Source organism: Odocoileus virginianus, chromosome 27 (genome assembly GCF_023699985.2).
Source record: "Odocoileus virginianus isolate 20LAN1187 ecotype Illinois chromosome 27, Ovbor_1.2, whole genome shotgun sequence".
In the NCBI taxonomy this organism is placed as follows: Eukaryota; Metazoa; Chordata; class Mammalia; order Artiodactyla; family Cervidae; genus Odocoileus; species Odocoileus virginianus.
Window position 1 is genome coordinate 23,021,885 of NC_069700.1, and position 18,809 is coordinate 23,040,693.

Here is an 18,809-nt window from a genome sequence, read left to right on the forward strand (position 1 = left end):
AGTGTGATCCTCTCAGCAGGAGGAGAGACAGGCTGCAAGAATCAAGAGCATCTCCCAGTCAAAGAGCCACAGTCCAACACACAGTCTCTATAATCACCACCTGCATGAGCCCCAGAAACAGCCTCCCTGGCCCTACATTAAAAATAATAATGAAATTAAGTATGGCCTAATAAATAAAAATTTCAAACATTGTTCTTAATATCTCAGGCTTAACACTTTGCATGACAACAGGCTTTAAAATAGAATTAAAAAAAAAAAAAAAAAAAAAAAACCCAGGGAGGCCCATCCTAGCAATATTCCTTAAAGTAGTAACTTATCATCTAGTTTCCATTTGGCCATTGGATTTCTCAGCAGGTTCTAGCAAGGAAAAAAAGGAAAAGTGTACAAAATATAAAAATATAATATCAAGAGAAAAGTGTGGTCACAATCAAACATTAAGAGCAGTGAAGAGGCAAGTAAGTGAATCATCGTGTCCATGAGTAATGCTGTGTCCATCTTCATACCTCTTGATGGATTTCCAGCACAGCAGAAGACTTCCTGACTGTGGTTACAGTGTGCAGCCTGGACACAGGAGAAGAAAAATGCAATTTAATATATAACACACACACATATTTGTATATATACACACAGTTATAGACACATAAATATGATGATGATGTCAAACTTGAGTACCATGAAGATTATTTGCACAAAACTTGAATTTCAAAGAGATGGGAAATAGTAACTCAATTTAGAATATTCAAAGTCAAGAAATTCCTTGAGCGGAGCTTTCCAAAAGCAAGCCACTTGCTTAGAGCACATTTCCTGTGCCCGAGTGAGTTTCCTGTCCTCTAGGACAAAATCCACTGCACACAACCTACCACTCAGTTGGGCCCAGTGACTCACCCAGCTAAGGTGGTCAGGGGAGGCTTGATTACAAGCAATGCCAGAGTCTGGGGCTTTGTTCTTCATCTTTACTAAAATATTAGGGATGTGGAATGCCTTGGTCATTCACTATGCACCCCCAGAGTCTTCTGAACATGTGTAGTCCATCTACAATTGGCCTTGCATCTGAAGTTTGGGTCACCTGTTACTGGTGATGAATGGACTCATTGGTCCTTAGGTGGGGTGGAAGGCCTATGACTTCATGAGCTGCAGTGTCAATGTCTTCCTTCCCCAGACTCTGGTTCACTGGCTTTCAGTCATGGCTGTATGTGCAAATCATCTAGGGGAGATAACCAACCTAACAACTGACACTTGGACCCAATCCAGACCAATTAAATCCAAATTTCTGCAGATGGGTCCAGGCAGCAGTATTTTTGCAAATTTCCCTGGGTGTTTCTAATACACAGCCAAGGTACAGAACCCCCACTTACAAAATATGGGAGACTATTATGGATAATGGACCCCATGGACTGTAGCCTACCAGGCTCCTCCATCCATGGGATTTTCCAAGCAAGAGTACTGGAGTGGGCTGCCATCTCCTTCTCCAGGGGATCTTCCCAACCCAGGGCTTGAACCCGGGTCTCCTGCACTGCAGGCAGATGCTTTACCATCTGAGCCACCAGGGAAGTGTTATGGATAATATAGTGCAGTGAGTAATGACACTTCAAAAGGGGCTCTTGGACACATTTCCCCCTTCATCAGCTGCTACCAAAATCTCAGGAGACCTCAATTCAGAGGGGGGAGAAATGAGTTAACTTTTAATGAACCATTGCAATTACTCCAAGTTTATTTCCACAATCTCATATTTAACACATTAGCTCTTTTTATTTGAATTCAAAGTATTTCCCAAGAGGGTCTCCCAGTAGGACTAAATACATTTTAGAGCTCAGAAAAGGAAAGACCAAGGATAAAATGAATGCAGTTTCATTCAGTTGAGTTGTTCTGGTAGCATGTGAACCACTCTGGACTGGTTTCCCATCACGACACCTTACTCTATAATTCTCAACATTACCTATTTTCTTAGCTTCTTAATAAAAACAAAGACAAATAAGATTCCTTTTGTTTGTCTTCTTTGGAAAGCTAAAAAGAAAATTCTGGTGACCACTTCTCCATCTTCTAGTTCTCCCCCAAAATAGATCTTTCTAGAAGCTGAAACTCATCACATCTCTTCAGCATTTCTTCCCTGAAGATGCTTCAACCTCTAGAATCCAAGCCCCCACCCTATTTCATCACCAGTAACTGATTTTTCCACCAAGAGCTAAAACTTTGGAGTAAGGCAGGTGTCCTTGCCTTCCTCTATATTTCATATAAATGGCTGACAGGAGCAGGTGAACTGAGTTCTCTCTTGCCTGGCTGATTTTTCCAAAGGTTTGTGGCCCTAAGTCACTTTCTTCCACATAATTTTTTTTCTCCTCTTATTATGGGGTGTTGAATATTTATGTACTACTCACACTTGTGAGCAAATATACAGAACACAGAGTCAGTCTGAAGCAAAATTATGAGGCACGTGAAATTTGCCTTAAAGCCATGCCTGTCAAATTCCCATCTCCTTCAGAAGAAAAAGTGCCTCACTAATTTCTCCCATAACTGCTCTATTAAAACTATTCCCTCCACCCGCATTCATAATAGTGTTAATAGCTGATGAGGGCAAAGTGTCATTACATCCAAAGTAGATGCATTTTAGCATTTGAATTTAGGCTTCCTTGGTAGCTCAACAGGTAAAGAATCCGCCTGTGATGCAGAAAACCCCGGTTCGATTCCTGGGTTGAGAAGATCCCCTGGAGAAGAGAGAGGCTACCCACTCCAGTATTCTGACCCAGAGAATTTCGTGGACTATACAGTCCATGGGGTCGCAAAGAGTCGGACACAACTGAGCAACTTTCACTTCACTTCATTTAGTTCAACAGAGATGGTAATAACCACCAGCAATGTGGAAAAAAAGAACACTAACACCACCTAGCTCTTTTTACATGGGCATTTTCTGTAATTACTACAACCTGAAAGATGAAATCCTAGGTCATCCCAATCCTAGACTCTGAGTAGTTCATTTTTCCAAAGATATAGTTGTTGTTTGCGATTTCCCAGGCAAGAATCCTGCAGTGAATTGCCATTTCCTTTTCCAGGGCATCTTCCCAACGCAGGGATTGAACCTGCATCTCCTGCATTGCAGGCAGATTCTTTACCACTGAGCCAAAAAGGAAGCCCTATAAATAGCAAAATCCTTCTTAAACAGTGGTCTCCTATCTCCAGGTTGTGTATTCCTTCCCCTAGACCACAGCAGCAATAACAACACTACCTTTTGTTTTGTGCCTTTTAAATCTATTTCATTTGCTGTTGTACCTATGTGCTAAGGAAATTCTGGGTCAAAAGATTTGTCCCTTGCTCGAGCACAGCGAAAGATCAGGGTCAAAACCCGCATCTTCTCGTTAGTTCCACCTTTTTCTGCTGCTCCATATTCACTCAAGGACAATAAAAACTATCTAGACCTCAAGTGAGTAAGAATTAAGTGGCCTTCTCAACGCCCCTCACCTCAGACTTGGAATTTGGTGCCTGTTCCACAGTCGACGAAGACTGTCCCTGCGTGAAAATAGAAGATGACCAACTCGCTGTTGACTCACTCTGAGCCTTTCCAGTCTTTAGGAAAAGTGATGTTGGATCCCCAAACTCACTGGTCCATTGTGCAGCAAAAGATGTAAACCAGGACACCAAAATCACAAAATGTAGGAGAAGGGAGTACAAAAATGTAGATTTTTTTTCCTGTTTAATTTTTTTAAAATTATACCATGACTTCAGGATCTTTTCAGAAAGTGGGATAATTAAAAGCAACACAGTAGTCATAGCATAAAATAGCATTAATAATAAGAGTTAACATTAAAAATGTAGATCTTTCAGAATGTGTTTGAACTTAAATGAATATCAGTTTAAAGCAAGTATCAGTAAATATACATATAACCATGTGTGTGTATTAGTCACTCAGGTGACTTTTTGTGACCCCATAGACTATTGCCCACCAGGCCCTTCTGTCCATGGGATTCTCCAGGCAAGAATACTGGAGTGGGTTGCCCTTCTCTTCTCCAGGGATCTTTTCAACCTAGAGATCACACCTGCATCTCCTGTGTCTCCTGCATTGCAGATTCTTTACCATCAGAGCCACCAGGCAAGCCCAGATATAACTACAGATGTAGTTTAAGCAAGAATCAACATGCTTGACTTTTGAAGCCCAATAGACCTTCACCTTCCTGAAACCTCTGTGTCCTCATCTGGCAAACAGAAGGAATCATATGGATCTTTTGTGAAAATAAAGAAACTGGCAGAGGTTAAAAGTGCCATCTCCCCTTCCTTTGCCCGTCCAAATCATACATCTTAGCTAACAGTAGAAATATCCCAAACAAGACACTCCTTTCTGTTGTGAAAAGTTAATTTGGGATCAACGACATGTGGCACAGTACTCTTGGACTGAACTGAATCTGGTTCCACATAAGGAAGATGATGGATGCTCAAATGGACATAGCTCCATATCTTAGCTGCTGCATAATAAAAAACAGAATCACTGCTCTCACCCTCTACTCCTATTGTCTGACTCCTCCATATCTGATTACTTGATTTCAGGAATTTTGATGAACAGAAAATAAAGTCCTCCTTGCATTCATCCTAAGTGATTTGAGCTCTAATCCTAAGAAGGCAGCATGTACTGGTGCCTTGAACCCCACGGGATTCTGAAACAAAGAAGGTGTCATTCATTTCCAGCTTCTGAAATTTTACCTGAAGTCTTCCAAAGATTTCTTCTTGGTGGCTTTCAAACCACCAGTTTGGCAACAGGCAAATTTGTAATCGATGACCTGGTAAATGATGGGGTTGTACATCGCTGCTGATTTTGCCAGGAGGGTTGGCACCACAGAGAGCTGTATGGGGATGGAGTCTGGCCGTCCAAAAGCTGACCACACGGAGACCACCGCGTAAGGAATCCAGGCAATCAGGAAGCCAGCGCAAATCAACATCGCCACCTGGTGAGGGAAAGCAACAGAGAACAAAATCGAGACACTTGGTGGAAATGATGGGGGCTGCGGAGGAGCAGGTAGCCTATTCACACCCAAGGAAGTCTGTCTATCATCTTTTCGTTTATCTTGCCAGGGGGAATCATTTCATATGGATTTCTGAGATATTCAGCCAGAAAAAGTAATGACTATTCTTACTCTATGCACTGCATTCTCCACTCCAGAATTTGAACGTACCCAAAAGACCCAACGTTTGACCCTATAAAAGCTGTCAGAATGTGCCTACATGGAGCAGGAAAAGGATGCTGAAAAGACATCAGTGCACCTGAAATTTCCAGACTTCTCAACCCACGTTCACTTAAAAACTAGATGAAGAATATGTTCACCTTGATGAAATTTTAAATCACCCACATTTGCCTCAGGAAACTTAGAAACTCTGCCTTTGTTTGAAATTCTAATACGAATCTTCTTCAGAGATTTCTATGAAATGCAATCTCCTTCGGCTCAAGTTTTTCTCAAGTCTGAGGCTCAGGTAGTAGAAATCCACTCGCTACAGAGGAAAAGAGAGTCGGTGAGTTCAAACCAAAGTGACACAGTGGTATGAAGTGAGACTTTTCCAGAAAGTATTTTTCTCTTTCACCAAATTATATTTACCTTGAGGAACCTCTTAACTTTTAGATCAAAGAATAGTTAGAGATAAGGTTTAACCCACCCTGACTAGTTCCTCACTTCCTCCAATCCAGTCTCTTTAAGAATGTAGTCTGACCCTATAGGTTATCCCACTTGAATCCAACAAATCTTTTTTAGCAAGTATTTTGTGTGAGATTCTGTGTAGGTGCTGTCGGAACACCAGTACACTTTCATGCCTTTGCTCCATCCCTTTACAGCAGTCCCCAACCTTTTCGCCGCCAGGGACCAGTTTCATGGAAGATGATCTTTCCACGGATCAGTGAGGGGGACGGTCTCGGGACAATTCAAGCACGCTTACATTCATTGTGCACTTTATTTCTATTACTGTTACAACAGCTCCACCTCAGATCACCAGACATTAGATCCCAGAAGTTGAGGACCCCTTCTCTAAAACACAAACAACGGCTCAACAAAGCTGAATGTGATCTAAGTGCCAGCTTGGAGGAGGGCAAAATTGCATGCTCCGGAGAAAAGTAAGACACAGTCTCAGGAGGAAGGTGGCATACAACCTACACATTGGCAAGTGGAAATAAAGGAACATGAGACCAGCACAAGCAAAGGCAAAGACAGGTATGTGTGAGGTTTGTTCAGGACCTAGTGAGCAGCTTCGGTATACGAGAAAACAACAAAGGGAGATGAGACTGCAAAGAAAGATAACATCCACACCCTCAGGGGTCTGTATAACCTACTACTGAGCTTGCATTGAATTCCATGTGTCTGAAAGCACTAGTAGGATTTTAGGCAGGAGACATATGAGAGGCGTGTTTAGGAAGATTAACCTATAAAAGGAAATGTGGCTGAAAAACACAGGAAGCAGAAAGGTCATTGTTTATGCATTCAACCAACAAGCATGATTGAGCATCTCCTGCATGTTTTTGTTGAGGACAAAACAATGAACAAAGCAGATACAGAAATTCTCCTCACCTAGAATTTCCATTCTGAGCAGGTTTGTTAAGGCATCATTCTAGACAAGAGGGGTCTTAATGAGAGTACTGAGACTTGAAAAGGAAGTCCAAGCCTTGGGTTTTATTTAAATCTGGACTATTTCAGGCCCTAGTTGAGAGACACGTGACCTAACTTCAAAGCTTCCTTAAACTGTTATCTACTAGACTATTCTCTCTGTAAAATGAATAATGAAATATACTCAAACATGCCCTCTGTGTGATGAAGATCTGGTGTTGTTCATTTGTATTTATTTTCCTCTTTCACTTGTACCTTTGATTAGTACTGCCAGCAGTCCTTCTGCCTTGTATAGTCTTTTATGGAGTTGGTGTCACAGGACTCACAGGAGCCTGGTCAAACCAATGGACTATGTGCCCCTGGATACAGTCGTAGGAACAAGGTTGGATATATGACTATAAACAGGATAATCAGATCCACCTTGGGATTTCATACAGCAGTTTTAGGAAAAGTCAGCCTTCTTTTTACCTTTGAGTTCCCTACAGCCCTGGGAGGATGAGAGGATGGAGTTATTTGAGCTCAGGTACCGCTTCCTCTTTCAGCCCCCATCCCCTCATTTAAGAAGTAAAATAGGGACTTCCCTGGTGGTCCAGTGGTTAAGAATCTGCCTTCCAATGCAAGGGATGTGGGTTCAATCCCTCATGAGGGAACTAAGATTCCATATGCTACAGGGCAACTAAGCCCTCACACCACAACTAGAGAGACGCCTATGCATGGCAACGAAGAGACTGCAAGCCACAACCAGGATCTGATACAATTAAATAAATAAATGTTTTTAAAAAGAAGTAAAATAACAGTTCCCATCAACAAGGTCACAACAAGCTGGTGTGGAGGATCAAGGATGAGGAATGAGATAGCAAATGTTTTCTTAATAATAGTTAAAGCAGCAATATTAGTGCATGTTTTTTTTTGTTTTTGAAATTCAACTGGTAAAGTTTTCCTTATAACAAAGTCATCTTTATGCATGTGTATTTCAATATGCTTCTACAGAGCTGAGCTATTGTATGCAGGAAATGGTCTGTACCCCTCACTCTTCTTGACCTGGGAAGAGCCTGTCAGTAGGGTGCACTTGCCCTGAGAACCCCATATTGGTCAGGTGTCTCAAGGAGGAAGCATGAGAAATCCGCCAGAAAGTCTCAGGTTCTAAAGTTCTACCCAAAAAGTTCAGGCTCTTCTCTAAATATTAACAGCAGCAGAGAAAAACCTCAACAATATCCATTTTGCTGTGGCAATCAAAATCCCAAGCAGAGGAATCAAATGAGACCAGACCTCATGGACATCCTGAAGCCCCAAGTTAGGGTCCTGGACCAAAATTCTCCCCTGTGCTCAGCAGTTATCAAGGAGGCCTAAAGCACACATGCAACTCTCTAACTTGCTTGCTTTCCCATCTTTCTGCAGAAGCTTACCCAGGAGAAATGGTATTTGGTTTGGTCTGTGTGACTTTTGTTTGTAAATGGACTGGATGCCTCAAAGCTCACAGTGAGGGTCTTTTTTTATTTTTTTCCTAAATCCCCAAATAAACAATACGATATAAATAAAGCTTGCTCTTGCAGATGTCTAGAAACTTAACATAGCTCCATCCTTTTTCCTTTGGTGAGTCATAAGATGGTTTCACAGTATCTCAAAAGCTGTGTTGCTGCCAAAGTCATTGACAAAAAATAGATTAACGCTTAGTCCATAATATTTTCTACATTCTACATACTTCCTATTTTTATGGTAGTGTGCATTGGGGAAGAGTAAGGACTTAAGACATTTGCATTTTGTTATCCTTTTTAAAAGGAGAGAAGAGAATTAAAATATACCAAAGCTTTTAAACACATAGCAAATGAACCCATGTGGTTTTTCTGAGATTTGAATAAAGCTAAATACTTTAAATTGAATGACTAGAAATCAAGTTTTAAAGTAGAAAGAGGGGAAAAAACTTAGATTTCAAAGTACTGCATAATGTTACTTATGTTTTTGAAGTGAATGCAGTTAACATGAGGCACAATCATTTTCTATAACCTTCTCATGTCAAAATATACCCCATATTGCAGAAGAAGGTAAACTTCCAAAATCATTCTATGAGGCCACCATCACCCCTAATTCCAAAACCAGACAAAGATGCCACAAAAAATGAAAACTACAGGCCAATAACACTGATGAACACAGATGCAAAAATCCTTAACAAAATTCTAGCAAACAGAATCTAACAACATATTAAAAAGGTCATACATCATGACTAAGTGGGCTTTATCCCAGGAATGCAAGGATTCTTTAATATCCACAAATCAATCAATGTAATACACCACATTAACAAATTGAAAGATAAAAACCATATGATTATCTCAATAGATGCAGAAAAAGCCTTGACAAAATTCAACATCCATTTATGATAAAAACTCTTCAGAAAGCAGGAATAGAAGGAACATACCTCAACATAATAAAAGCTATATATGACAAACCCACAGCAAACATTATCCTCAATAGTGAAAAATTTAAAGCATTTCCCCTAAAGTCAGGAACAAGACAAGGGTGCCCACTCTCACCACTACTATTCAACATAGTTTTGGAAGTTTTGGCCACAGCAATCAGAGCAGAAAAAGAAGGAAAAGGGATCCAGATAGGAAAAGAAGAAGTGAAACTCTCTCTGTTTGCAGTTGACATGATCCTCTACATAGAAAATCCTAAAGACTCTACCAGAAAATTACTAGGACTAATCAATGAATATAGTAAAGTTGCAGGATATAAAATTAACACACAGTAATCCCTTGCATTCCTATACACTAACAATGAGAAAACAGAAAGAGAAATGAAGGAAACAATACCATTCACCATTGCAATGAAAAGAATAAAATATTTAGGAATATATCTACCTAAAGAAACAAAAGACCTATATATAGAAAACTATAAAACACTGATGAAAGAAATCAAAGAGGACACAAATAGATGGAGAAATATACCGCGTTCATGGATTGGAAGAATCAATATTGTGAAAATGAGTATATTACCCAAAGCAATCTATAGATTCAATGCAATCCCTATCAAGCTACCAATGGTATTCTTTGCAGAACTAGAACAAATAATTTCACAATTTGTATGGAAATACAAAAAACCTTGAATAACCAAAGCAATCTTGAGGAAGAAGAATGGAACTGGAGGAATCAACCCACCTGACTTCAGGCTCTACTACAAAGCCACAGTCATCAAGACAGTATGGTACTGGCACAAAGACAGAAATATCGATCAATGGAACAAAATAGAAAGCCCAGAGATAAATCCACGTACCTACGGACACCTTATCTGTGACAAAGGAGGCAAGAATATACAATGGAAAAAAGACAACCTCTTTAACAAGTGGTGCTGGGAAAACTTGTCAACCACTTGTAAAAGAATGAAACTAGAACACTTTCTAACACCATACACAAAAATAAACTCAAAATGGATTAAAGATCTAAATGTAAGATCAGAAACTATAAAACTCCTAGAGGAGAACATAGGCAAAACACTCTCTGACATAAATCACAGCAGGATGACCCACCTCCCAGAATATTGGAAATAAAAGCACAAATAAACAAATGGGGCCTAATGAAACTTAAAAGCTTTTGCACAACAAAGGAAACTATAAGCAAGGTGAAAAGACAGCCTTCAGAATGGGAGAAAATAATAGCAAATGAAGAAACAGATAAAGGATTAATCTCGAAAATATGTAAGCAACTCCTGCAGCTCAATTCCAGAAAAACAAATGACCCAATCAAAAAATGGGCCAAAGATCTAAACAGACATTTTTCCAAAGAAGATATACAGATGGCTAACAAACACATGAAAAGATGCTCAACATCACTCATTATCAGAGAAATGCAAATCAAAACCTCAATGAGGTACCATTACTCGCCAGTCAGAATGGCTGCTATTCAAAAGTGTACAAGTAATAAACGCTGGAGAGGGTGTGGAGAAAAGGGAACCCTCTTACACTGTTGGTGGGAATGCAAAGTAGTACAGCCACTATGGAGAACAGTGTGGAGATTTCTTAAAAAACTGGAAATAGAACTGCCATATGACCCAGCAATCCCACTCCTGGGCATGCACACTGAGGAAACTAGATCTGAAAGAGACACATGTACCCCAGTGTTCATCGCAGCACTGTTTATAATTGCCAGGACATGGAAGCAACCTAGATGCCCATCAGCAGACGAATGGATAAGGAAGCTGTGGTACATATACACAATGGAATATTACTCAGCCATTAAAAGAATTCATTTGAATCAGTTCTAATGAGATGGATGAAACTGGAGCCCATTATACAGAGTGAAGTAAGTCAGAAAGAAAAACACCAATACAGTATACTAACGCATATATATGGAATTTTAAAAGATGGTAATGATAACCCTATACGCAAAACAGAAAAAAAGACACAGATGTACAGAACAGACTTTTAGACTCTGTGGGAGAATGCGAGGGTGGGATGTTATGAGAGAACAGCATTGAAACAAGTATACTATCAAGGGTGATAGTCAGTGATCACCAGTCCAGGTTGGATGCATGAGACAAGTGCTCAGGGCTGGTGCACTGGGAAGACCCAGAAGGGTGGGATGGAGAGGGAGGCAGGAGGGGGGATCGGGATGGGGAACACATGTAAATCCATGGCTGATTCATGTCAATGTATGGCAAAAACCACTACAATATTGTAAAGTAATTAGCCTCCAACTAATAAAAATAAATGGAAATATATATATATATTCCACAAAATGTTAAACATTGAAATATTAAATATTAAAGTTATTTTAGGAGAGACTACAAAGATTTGCAAAACTTTCACGTGACACTCAGTTTTCCCAGAAACTTTTTTGTCTTTGTTGATCTGTTACAATATTGCTTCTGTTTAATGTTTTGGCTTTCTGAATGTGTGGCATGTGGGATCTTAGCTACCCAAACAGGGATCAAACCTGCACCCCATGAATTGAAAGGTGAAGTCTGAACCACTAGACTGCCAGGTAAATCCCTCCCCAAAACTTTCTACTTAACTTGGTATACATTTAATCTTCCCATCAGTGTGTTCTCTACTTTCCACACTTCTAAGTGTGTCCTCATTTCTATTTTCCAAAATTTCTCTCCCAAATATCTTTAAACCAGTTCTAATACAGGCACCTGTACCAGCAGTCTCTTCTAAGTTGTTTATTTTTTAATTGCTTCATTTTTATCACTGTCTTTTGGTTCACTGAGAGGAGTAAAACTTTAAATTCTTAAATTAGACCGTTTTTGTGGGAGGAAATTCACAGAATATGTGTTTAGCTTCTACAAAAGAATTACACATCTGCAACCCAGTTGCTTTTAAATATATCTCGCTGCAGAGGACCAGGCAATACCAGTACGTTCCAGCTATGGTTCAAGCTGGTATGAAGTGTCACACAAGCAAACTGCTCACCATGGATCAATTACAGTGAATTAACCAATTAAAGCAAGAACAGAATAGGGATGAAAAAGCTTTATACGGCTCTACCTCTGACCCCAGCATATCTGAGGCATTACAGCAGAGGAGTTTTCCAAGAAGGAAAGTCCTCTGTCTCACCTGTGTGCGGAGGCTACATGGAATAGTAGGAAACTACGCCATGGAGGTGGGCTTCCCAAGTGGCGCAGGGGTAAAGAATCTGCCTGCCAATGCAGGAGACACAGGAGACTCAAGTTCAAGCCCTGGGCCAGCAAGAACCCTTGGAGGAGGAAATGGCAACCCACTCCAGTATTTTTGCCTGGAAAATTCAATGGACAGAGAAGAGTGGAGGGATATAGTGCATGGGGTTGCAAAGAGTCCAACACAACTGAGTGAGCACAAACACACACACACAGACACACACAGACACACACACACACAGACACAGGGACACACACACATGGATACACACAGACACACACACACATGGACACACACACATGAACACACATGGACACACACACACATGAACACACACACGGACACACACGGACACACACACACGGACACACACATGGACACACACACACACACATGGACATGGAGTACTCAGGGGTTTAGATTCCAGTCCCCATTCATCTCCGCTAAGCACTGTGAGGGAATCCCTGACTCTCAAGCCCGGCCACCTTAGTTCCTTCCACCAGGCTCCTTTGCCCAGATAGAAATAAGACTTCAGCCAACATTTGAAGCTGCATGCCACCTTGGATAACAAAATAGATGAGGAGATGACTTGATGTGGAAGTGAAGGCTTAAAGTCAGGGCCAAAGAGATAGGATAAATTCCCCCCCAAGAATGAGGCTGAATCACACTCCGGAACCAGCTAGACTACTGATAACAAAAAAATTTCAGTGGCTTGGATGAGATCGGGTCCCAAGAAGAGAAATCACCACATCTGTGCATTGAAAGATGGGGCAGGCAGAGGGTGCCACCTGCCAACAGAAAGCCTGCAGTTGGCAGGAGCACAGGCAGGATCAGATCTGGTTTTTCTCTCTTGCGTCTAGCCAGCAAGTATATGGATTTGTTCCCAACCAGAGGGGAAAATGATATTAAAGGGTAGCATTGCAGTGATAAATGCCAGTTGGGAGACCACAGTCCTCCATGTGTGGGCAGCCTGCCATTGAGAGTGGCAGAGAGGGAGCTGGGGCAATGGTGACCTTCCTTTCTTGCAGCCCTGTTCCTCATCTATACAAAAACAGAGTAGCAATATTTCACTTTCACCCCACCTTTAAGAAGTTAAGTAATCTGACCACTCCAAACACGTCCAGTTTGAGTTTCTTCTTTCCTTCTATTTCATCAACAGGATGATGACAAAGGCCAGCTGTCTCAGGCCCACCTTCATACACTGATAAAAATTTTTTTTTTCTGAGAGCCCCAATACCTCTGTTATATGTTAGCCCTGGTCGCAATCCAACTAGAAAATATTAATTCATACTTAAAAAAAAATAGTAGAAGAAAGAGCAGGATTCTGCACTTCCCAATTGCAGTTTTCTCAAATCTTGAAATACCACTACTCCATAAACAAGCAAAAGCCGTGACCAGAAGCAGCGGATGTAAATTAGGTCATGTCACTCTGTGCATCTGTGTTTGGGGCTCTGAGTCTAAAACTGAACACAATATTCCCTGACGAGGCAGTGGCTGGCTCACAGAACAAAACATACAGATTTCTAAATACCTAGTTCAACCAAATAAGGGAGATCTCACTCTTCACTCTAGATGAACCGAGGCCTCCGAGGTGGGGTTACTGCTATTCAGAGGGCAACAAATGCATGGTCCAAAGGCCCAGAGATATTTGTAATGAAAGTCATTTCGCAGACCTTTAAACCACCCAACCACGCTAGCCATATCCATAACAATCCTTTTTGCCTTTCTTATCTGTCACTCAACACAGTACCCTAAAAGCTGTCTCCTAGAACCTCGTGGGATTTCAGGGACAAAGGAGCCCAGATCCACTAGCTGGAAACAGCTCCCTGGGCAGGTCAAGGAGGTCTGAGGACAGCCTGGAATTCCACGGAGCAGAAGCTCTGGGCTCCAGCCTCCACTGGGCCCCCATCACCTGTCTGCCTTCCTGTCTCCACAGACATCGTTCCCTCGGTCCCCTCATCCCACCCCCAGAATCGTGCACCCAGAAGCTATCTTGCAACACCCACCCGCCCCCTCCACCCCCACCCATCCACACACGGGGCCACCAAACACAGGGGTCCTGGCAGGAATCCTGTTTACCCGGATGATGTCATCTGACCCAGCCCTGATCTGGCCACTGATACTGCACGTCTGGTTACTGATACTGTGCATCTGGTTACTGATACTGTGCATCGGCTCTCAGGCTTCAAGCTGCACACAGCTGCCGCTCTGATATCTGGGGCCAGGAGCCCGCCTCATTTGGGAGGTCACGGCACAGTGGCAGGGGGGACACACAGGGGACCTGAGGGTGGCACCCAGGTCCCCAGCTGGGCTGCAGGGGCAGCATCGCCCACTTGCCCAGCACTGAGCTGAGCTCTCTGTACTATATAGCAGGGTCCCAAGAGCTGTCTGTTTTACACATGAGAGTATATATGTCAATCCCAATCTCCAAGTTCACCCCTCATTCCCTTCCCAACCATGTCCACACCTCCATTCTCTTGAGGCATGGTATTGAGTCTGGGGAACACAAAGTGAACCAAAAGACGTGGTTGTTACCCCCATGGGCCTTACTGCCTAGTGGCAAAGACAGACATTGACTAAACAGTCACAAAATAGGTATGCAATTGCAAATTAATTTTAAATTGTGGCAAATTCTAATAGAAAAATGCAAAAGCAACGAGGAAACATTTATATAGGAGGACTTCAATTCAGAGGCTGCTTCTATGGGAAAAAACATTTAAGCTAAGAACAAGTAAGAAGAACCAGAGGAAAGGAATTCATTAATTAGTTTAGAAAAGAAATACAGTTCAGCTTTACCACCAACTGCCCTCAGAGTCCACATGGGGGTCCTCTGACTCTGAACCCTCAATAATAAATAACTCAATGAGCATTACTGAAGGGGAGTCTTTTGAAGGGAGCAGACATTTTTGAGTTTTAAAAAGACTTCAGGGACTTCTGAAGTGGTCCAGTGGTTGACTCCTTGCTCCCAATGCATGGGGCATGGGTTTGATCCTCGGTCAGGGAACTAAGATCCCACATGCCACCTGGCACAGTCAAAAATAAATAAATAAATAAATAAATAAAGTTGTCTTAAAAAGACTTCACAGTCAATGTGAAAAAAACAAAGCAAAACAAAATACCTCCTTGGGTATAAAAGGGACAGAGGCCCTCAAGCCAGGGGTCAAGAGAACAGTTAACACTAATCAAGGTAAATTTGTTAACACAGTGTATTCAATTATTTGTCATCCCAGCAATCCTGATTAAGCATCTCACAGATGCCAGGCGCTGGAGAATTACCGCAAACAGCACTTGCCTTCATCCAGCTACTGTCTTGTAAAAAAGAGCCACAACGCTGTGTCATTCAAAAAAGTGAACATGCGACTTCCCTCGGCCCAGAGGTTAAGACTGAGCTTCCAATACAGTGGCCGTGGGTTCGATCTATGATAGGGAAAGTTCCACAGTCCACACAGAGTCACCGAAACAAAACAAAACCAGAGAGGATACGCCAAGTGCTCTGATGGCCCACAGCAGAGGGACTTCAACAAGCCGGTAGGGATCAGAAAGGTTCTCTGCTAGAAATAGAGACATTAGGAGATACCCAGGTGTCCACAGGACCTAGATATTAACTATAGGCCTGGGATACTGTGGATAATCTACGTGTATTGCGTACATGTTCAGTCACTTAATTGTATCCAACTCTTTGTGACCCTGTGGACTGTAGCCTGCCAGGCTCCTCGGTCTGTGAGATTTTCCAGGCAAGAATACTGAAGTGGGTTGCCATTTCCTCCTCCAGGGGAATCTTCCCAACACAGTGATCAAACCCACGTCTCCTGCATTGGCAGGAGGAATCTTGACCAACGAGCCACCGGGAAAGCCCTCAGTGTGTGTCAAGTGAATAAATATGAGGTACCAATATACACAGCATAGTAATATACAGAAAAATTCATCAAAACTTCTCTTATTTCCTTCCTGTTACCGTACCATCCCCTTTGTTAAAGCAGCAGCAAAAGTGTTCACTACAACAGCACGAAGGTTTTTACAAGCAGAAATGCCCAAAGAAGTAAAACATTCATTTCTCAGCTTCTGAATTTCAAAATAGGAATTTGAAACCTATAAGAGAGGAAACAGTTGAGAGAAAAGGGTTTTGAGTGTGACAAAAATGACTTTGAGTATTTACAATCAGAGACGTGTAAGATTAGAGGCATTAAGTGTACTTACTGTGTGGACATGTTAAAGGGATGTACATGGATTTAGGAGCCAGTCTTCCAAGCCCACAGTGAGTCAAGGGCCTGTAGCTCTTAGCAAGGGAGAACCTCAGAGGAGCTAGTAACTGACCTTGAGAAGCTGTCCTGAAAACACTCTACTGAACTAAGCACAGGGAAGAGCAATAGACTCTCAATATACTTGCAAGAGCAGAAAGCTCGTGCCTCACTTCCTAGGGTGCCAGCCAAGCTCCCAAAATCCACCCAGTGGGTTGCCATGGAAAGATGGGGAAGTAGCTCGAATTTCTAATAAGCCCTTAACAGTTGAAAGAGATAGGATGCAAAGTGACCTATGACAATGGATGCCTGAGGCCAGAAGGAGCCAGAGTCAATAAATTGACAACAACCAAACCAAGAGCCCCACCCATGGGTCCCACAGAGTTACAGACACCTCTCTGGAACTTACATAGAGTCTAGGAAGATGAGGAAAACCTGACTCAATTGAATTTATCCTGATCCTGTAATGTTGTTTGTTTTACAAGGTCAAATGCAGGCATAAAAATGAGATTGTACTGTGTCATAGGAATACAAAGAGGTGTTCTGTTTTGTTTTGTTGGTTTCTTTGTTTTTTGTTTTGTATTTTGCACACTTCTGCAATTTTGGTAATCTGTGAAATTTCACCCTGCTATAAACGTCTGGCAAAACCATTTTTTTAATTAATCAGAAAGAAACTATAATGTGAAGAAAGGTTTATAGCTAGAACATCCATATTTAAGCTGATGAGATCAGACTGGCAAAATGTAGGCCTAGATAATTACCCACCTAGAAATAATTAGAGGACATCAAAAATGAATGATTTTGATCCCATAATGCAGTGAAGTGGCCTTTAAGTAATAAGCTTTTAGACCAAGCCATTCTGGAGATCAGAAAGTGCCAAGTGAACAAGCAAACTCCTGATCCCAAGAGGTAGTTGAATGAGGACAAGGTTTCTAAAATAATGAAAAAATCCAGTGAAGGTTTTTCTACTTATTTTTACTCGGTACCAAAAAAAAAAGGGTAAAAATTAAATAGTATTTTAAAACAGCTTACATTTAGTAGAGAAGGTGCCACAATAGAAAGGTGTGTTTATTTTTCAATATGGGTTGAATTGTGACAAATTTTTTGCACAAATGAGAATAATTAGAGATGTATTTTTAGATTATATTGATATAGATTTTATATATACAAATGAACTATAGGTATAATACATAATATTACATGTGTTAACTGTCAGTTGTGTCCGACTCTTTGCAACCCCAGGGACTGTAGCCTGCCAAGCTCCTCTGTCCATGGAATTCTCTAGGAAAGAATACTGGAGGAGTGGGTTGCCATCCCCTTCTCCAGGGATCTTCTCGATCCAGGGATTAAGCCCAGGTCTCCCACGTTGCAAGCAGATTCTTTACTGTCTGAGCCATCATGGAAGCCCCATATATAATATAGTGTCATTTAGAATACATGTTAGAAACTACATGTAAAATAAAATCAACCCAATCAAAAAGTGGGGAAAAGACCTAAATAGACATTTCTCCAAAGAAGACATACAGATGGCTAACAAACACATGAAAAGATGCTCAACATTGCTCATTATTAGAGAAATGCAAATCAAAACTACAATGAGATATCACCTCACACCAGTCAGAATGGCCATCATCAAAAAGTCTACAAACAATAAATGCTGGAGAGGGTGTGGAGAAAAGGGAATGCTCTTGCACTGTTGGTGGCAATGAAAATTGATATAGCCCCTATGGAAGATGGTATGGAGATTCCTTTAAAAACTAGGAATAAAACCACCATATGACCCAGCAATCCCACTCCTAGGCATAAACCCTGAGGAAACCAAAATTGAAAAGGACACATGCATCCCAATGTGCACTACAATACTATTTACAATAGCTAGAACATGCAAGCAACCTAGATGTCCATCAACAGATGAATGGATAAAGAAGTTGTGGTATATATACACAGGGGAATATTACTCAGCCATAAAAAAGAACGCACTTGAGTCAGTTCTGGTGAGGTGAATGAACCCAGAACCTATTATACAGAGTGAAGTGAGTCAGAAAGAGAAAGATAAATATCATATTCTAATGCATATATCTAGAAGAATGGTACTGAAGAACTTATTTACAGGGTAGCAGTGGAGAAACAGACATAGAGAATAGACTTATGGACATGGGGAGAGGGGAGGAGAGGGTGAGATGTATGGAAAGAGTAACAGGGGAACTGACATCACCATATGTAAAATAGATAGCCAATGGCAATTTGCTGAATGGCTCAGGAAACTCAAACAGGGGCTCTGTATGGGGTGGGGAGGGAGATGGGAGGGAGGTTCAAAAGGGAGGGGATGTATGTATACCTATGGCTGATCCATGTTGAGGTTCAACAGAAAACAACAAAATTCTGTAAAGCAAT

At 41.4% G+C, this 18,809-nt stretch overlaps 1 protein-coding gene across 1 annotated transcript in view; it reads right to left on the minus strand.

Moving 5' to 3' along the window:
• Window positions 1–326: 326 nt before the first annotated feature.
• The window catches only part of OPN5 (opsin 5), a 33,206-nt gene continuing 14,723 nt past the window's right edge, over window positions 327–18,809 (minus strand). Inside the window, exons 5-6 of the mRNA XM_020912309.2 lie at window positions 4,687–4,928; window positions 327–561 (exon numbers count right to left, since the gene is read on the minus strand). Coding sequence (XP_020767968.1) covers window positions 498–561; window positions 4,687–4,928 — 306 coding nt within the window. The 3' untranslated portion in view covers window positions 327–497. The remainder of the gene's footprint in view (window positions 562–4,686; window positions 4,929–18,809) is intronic.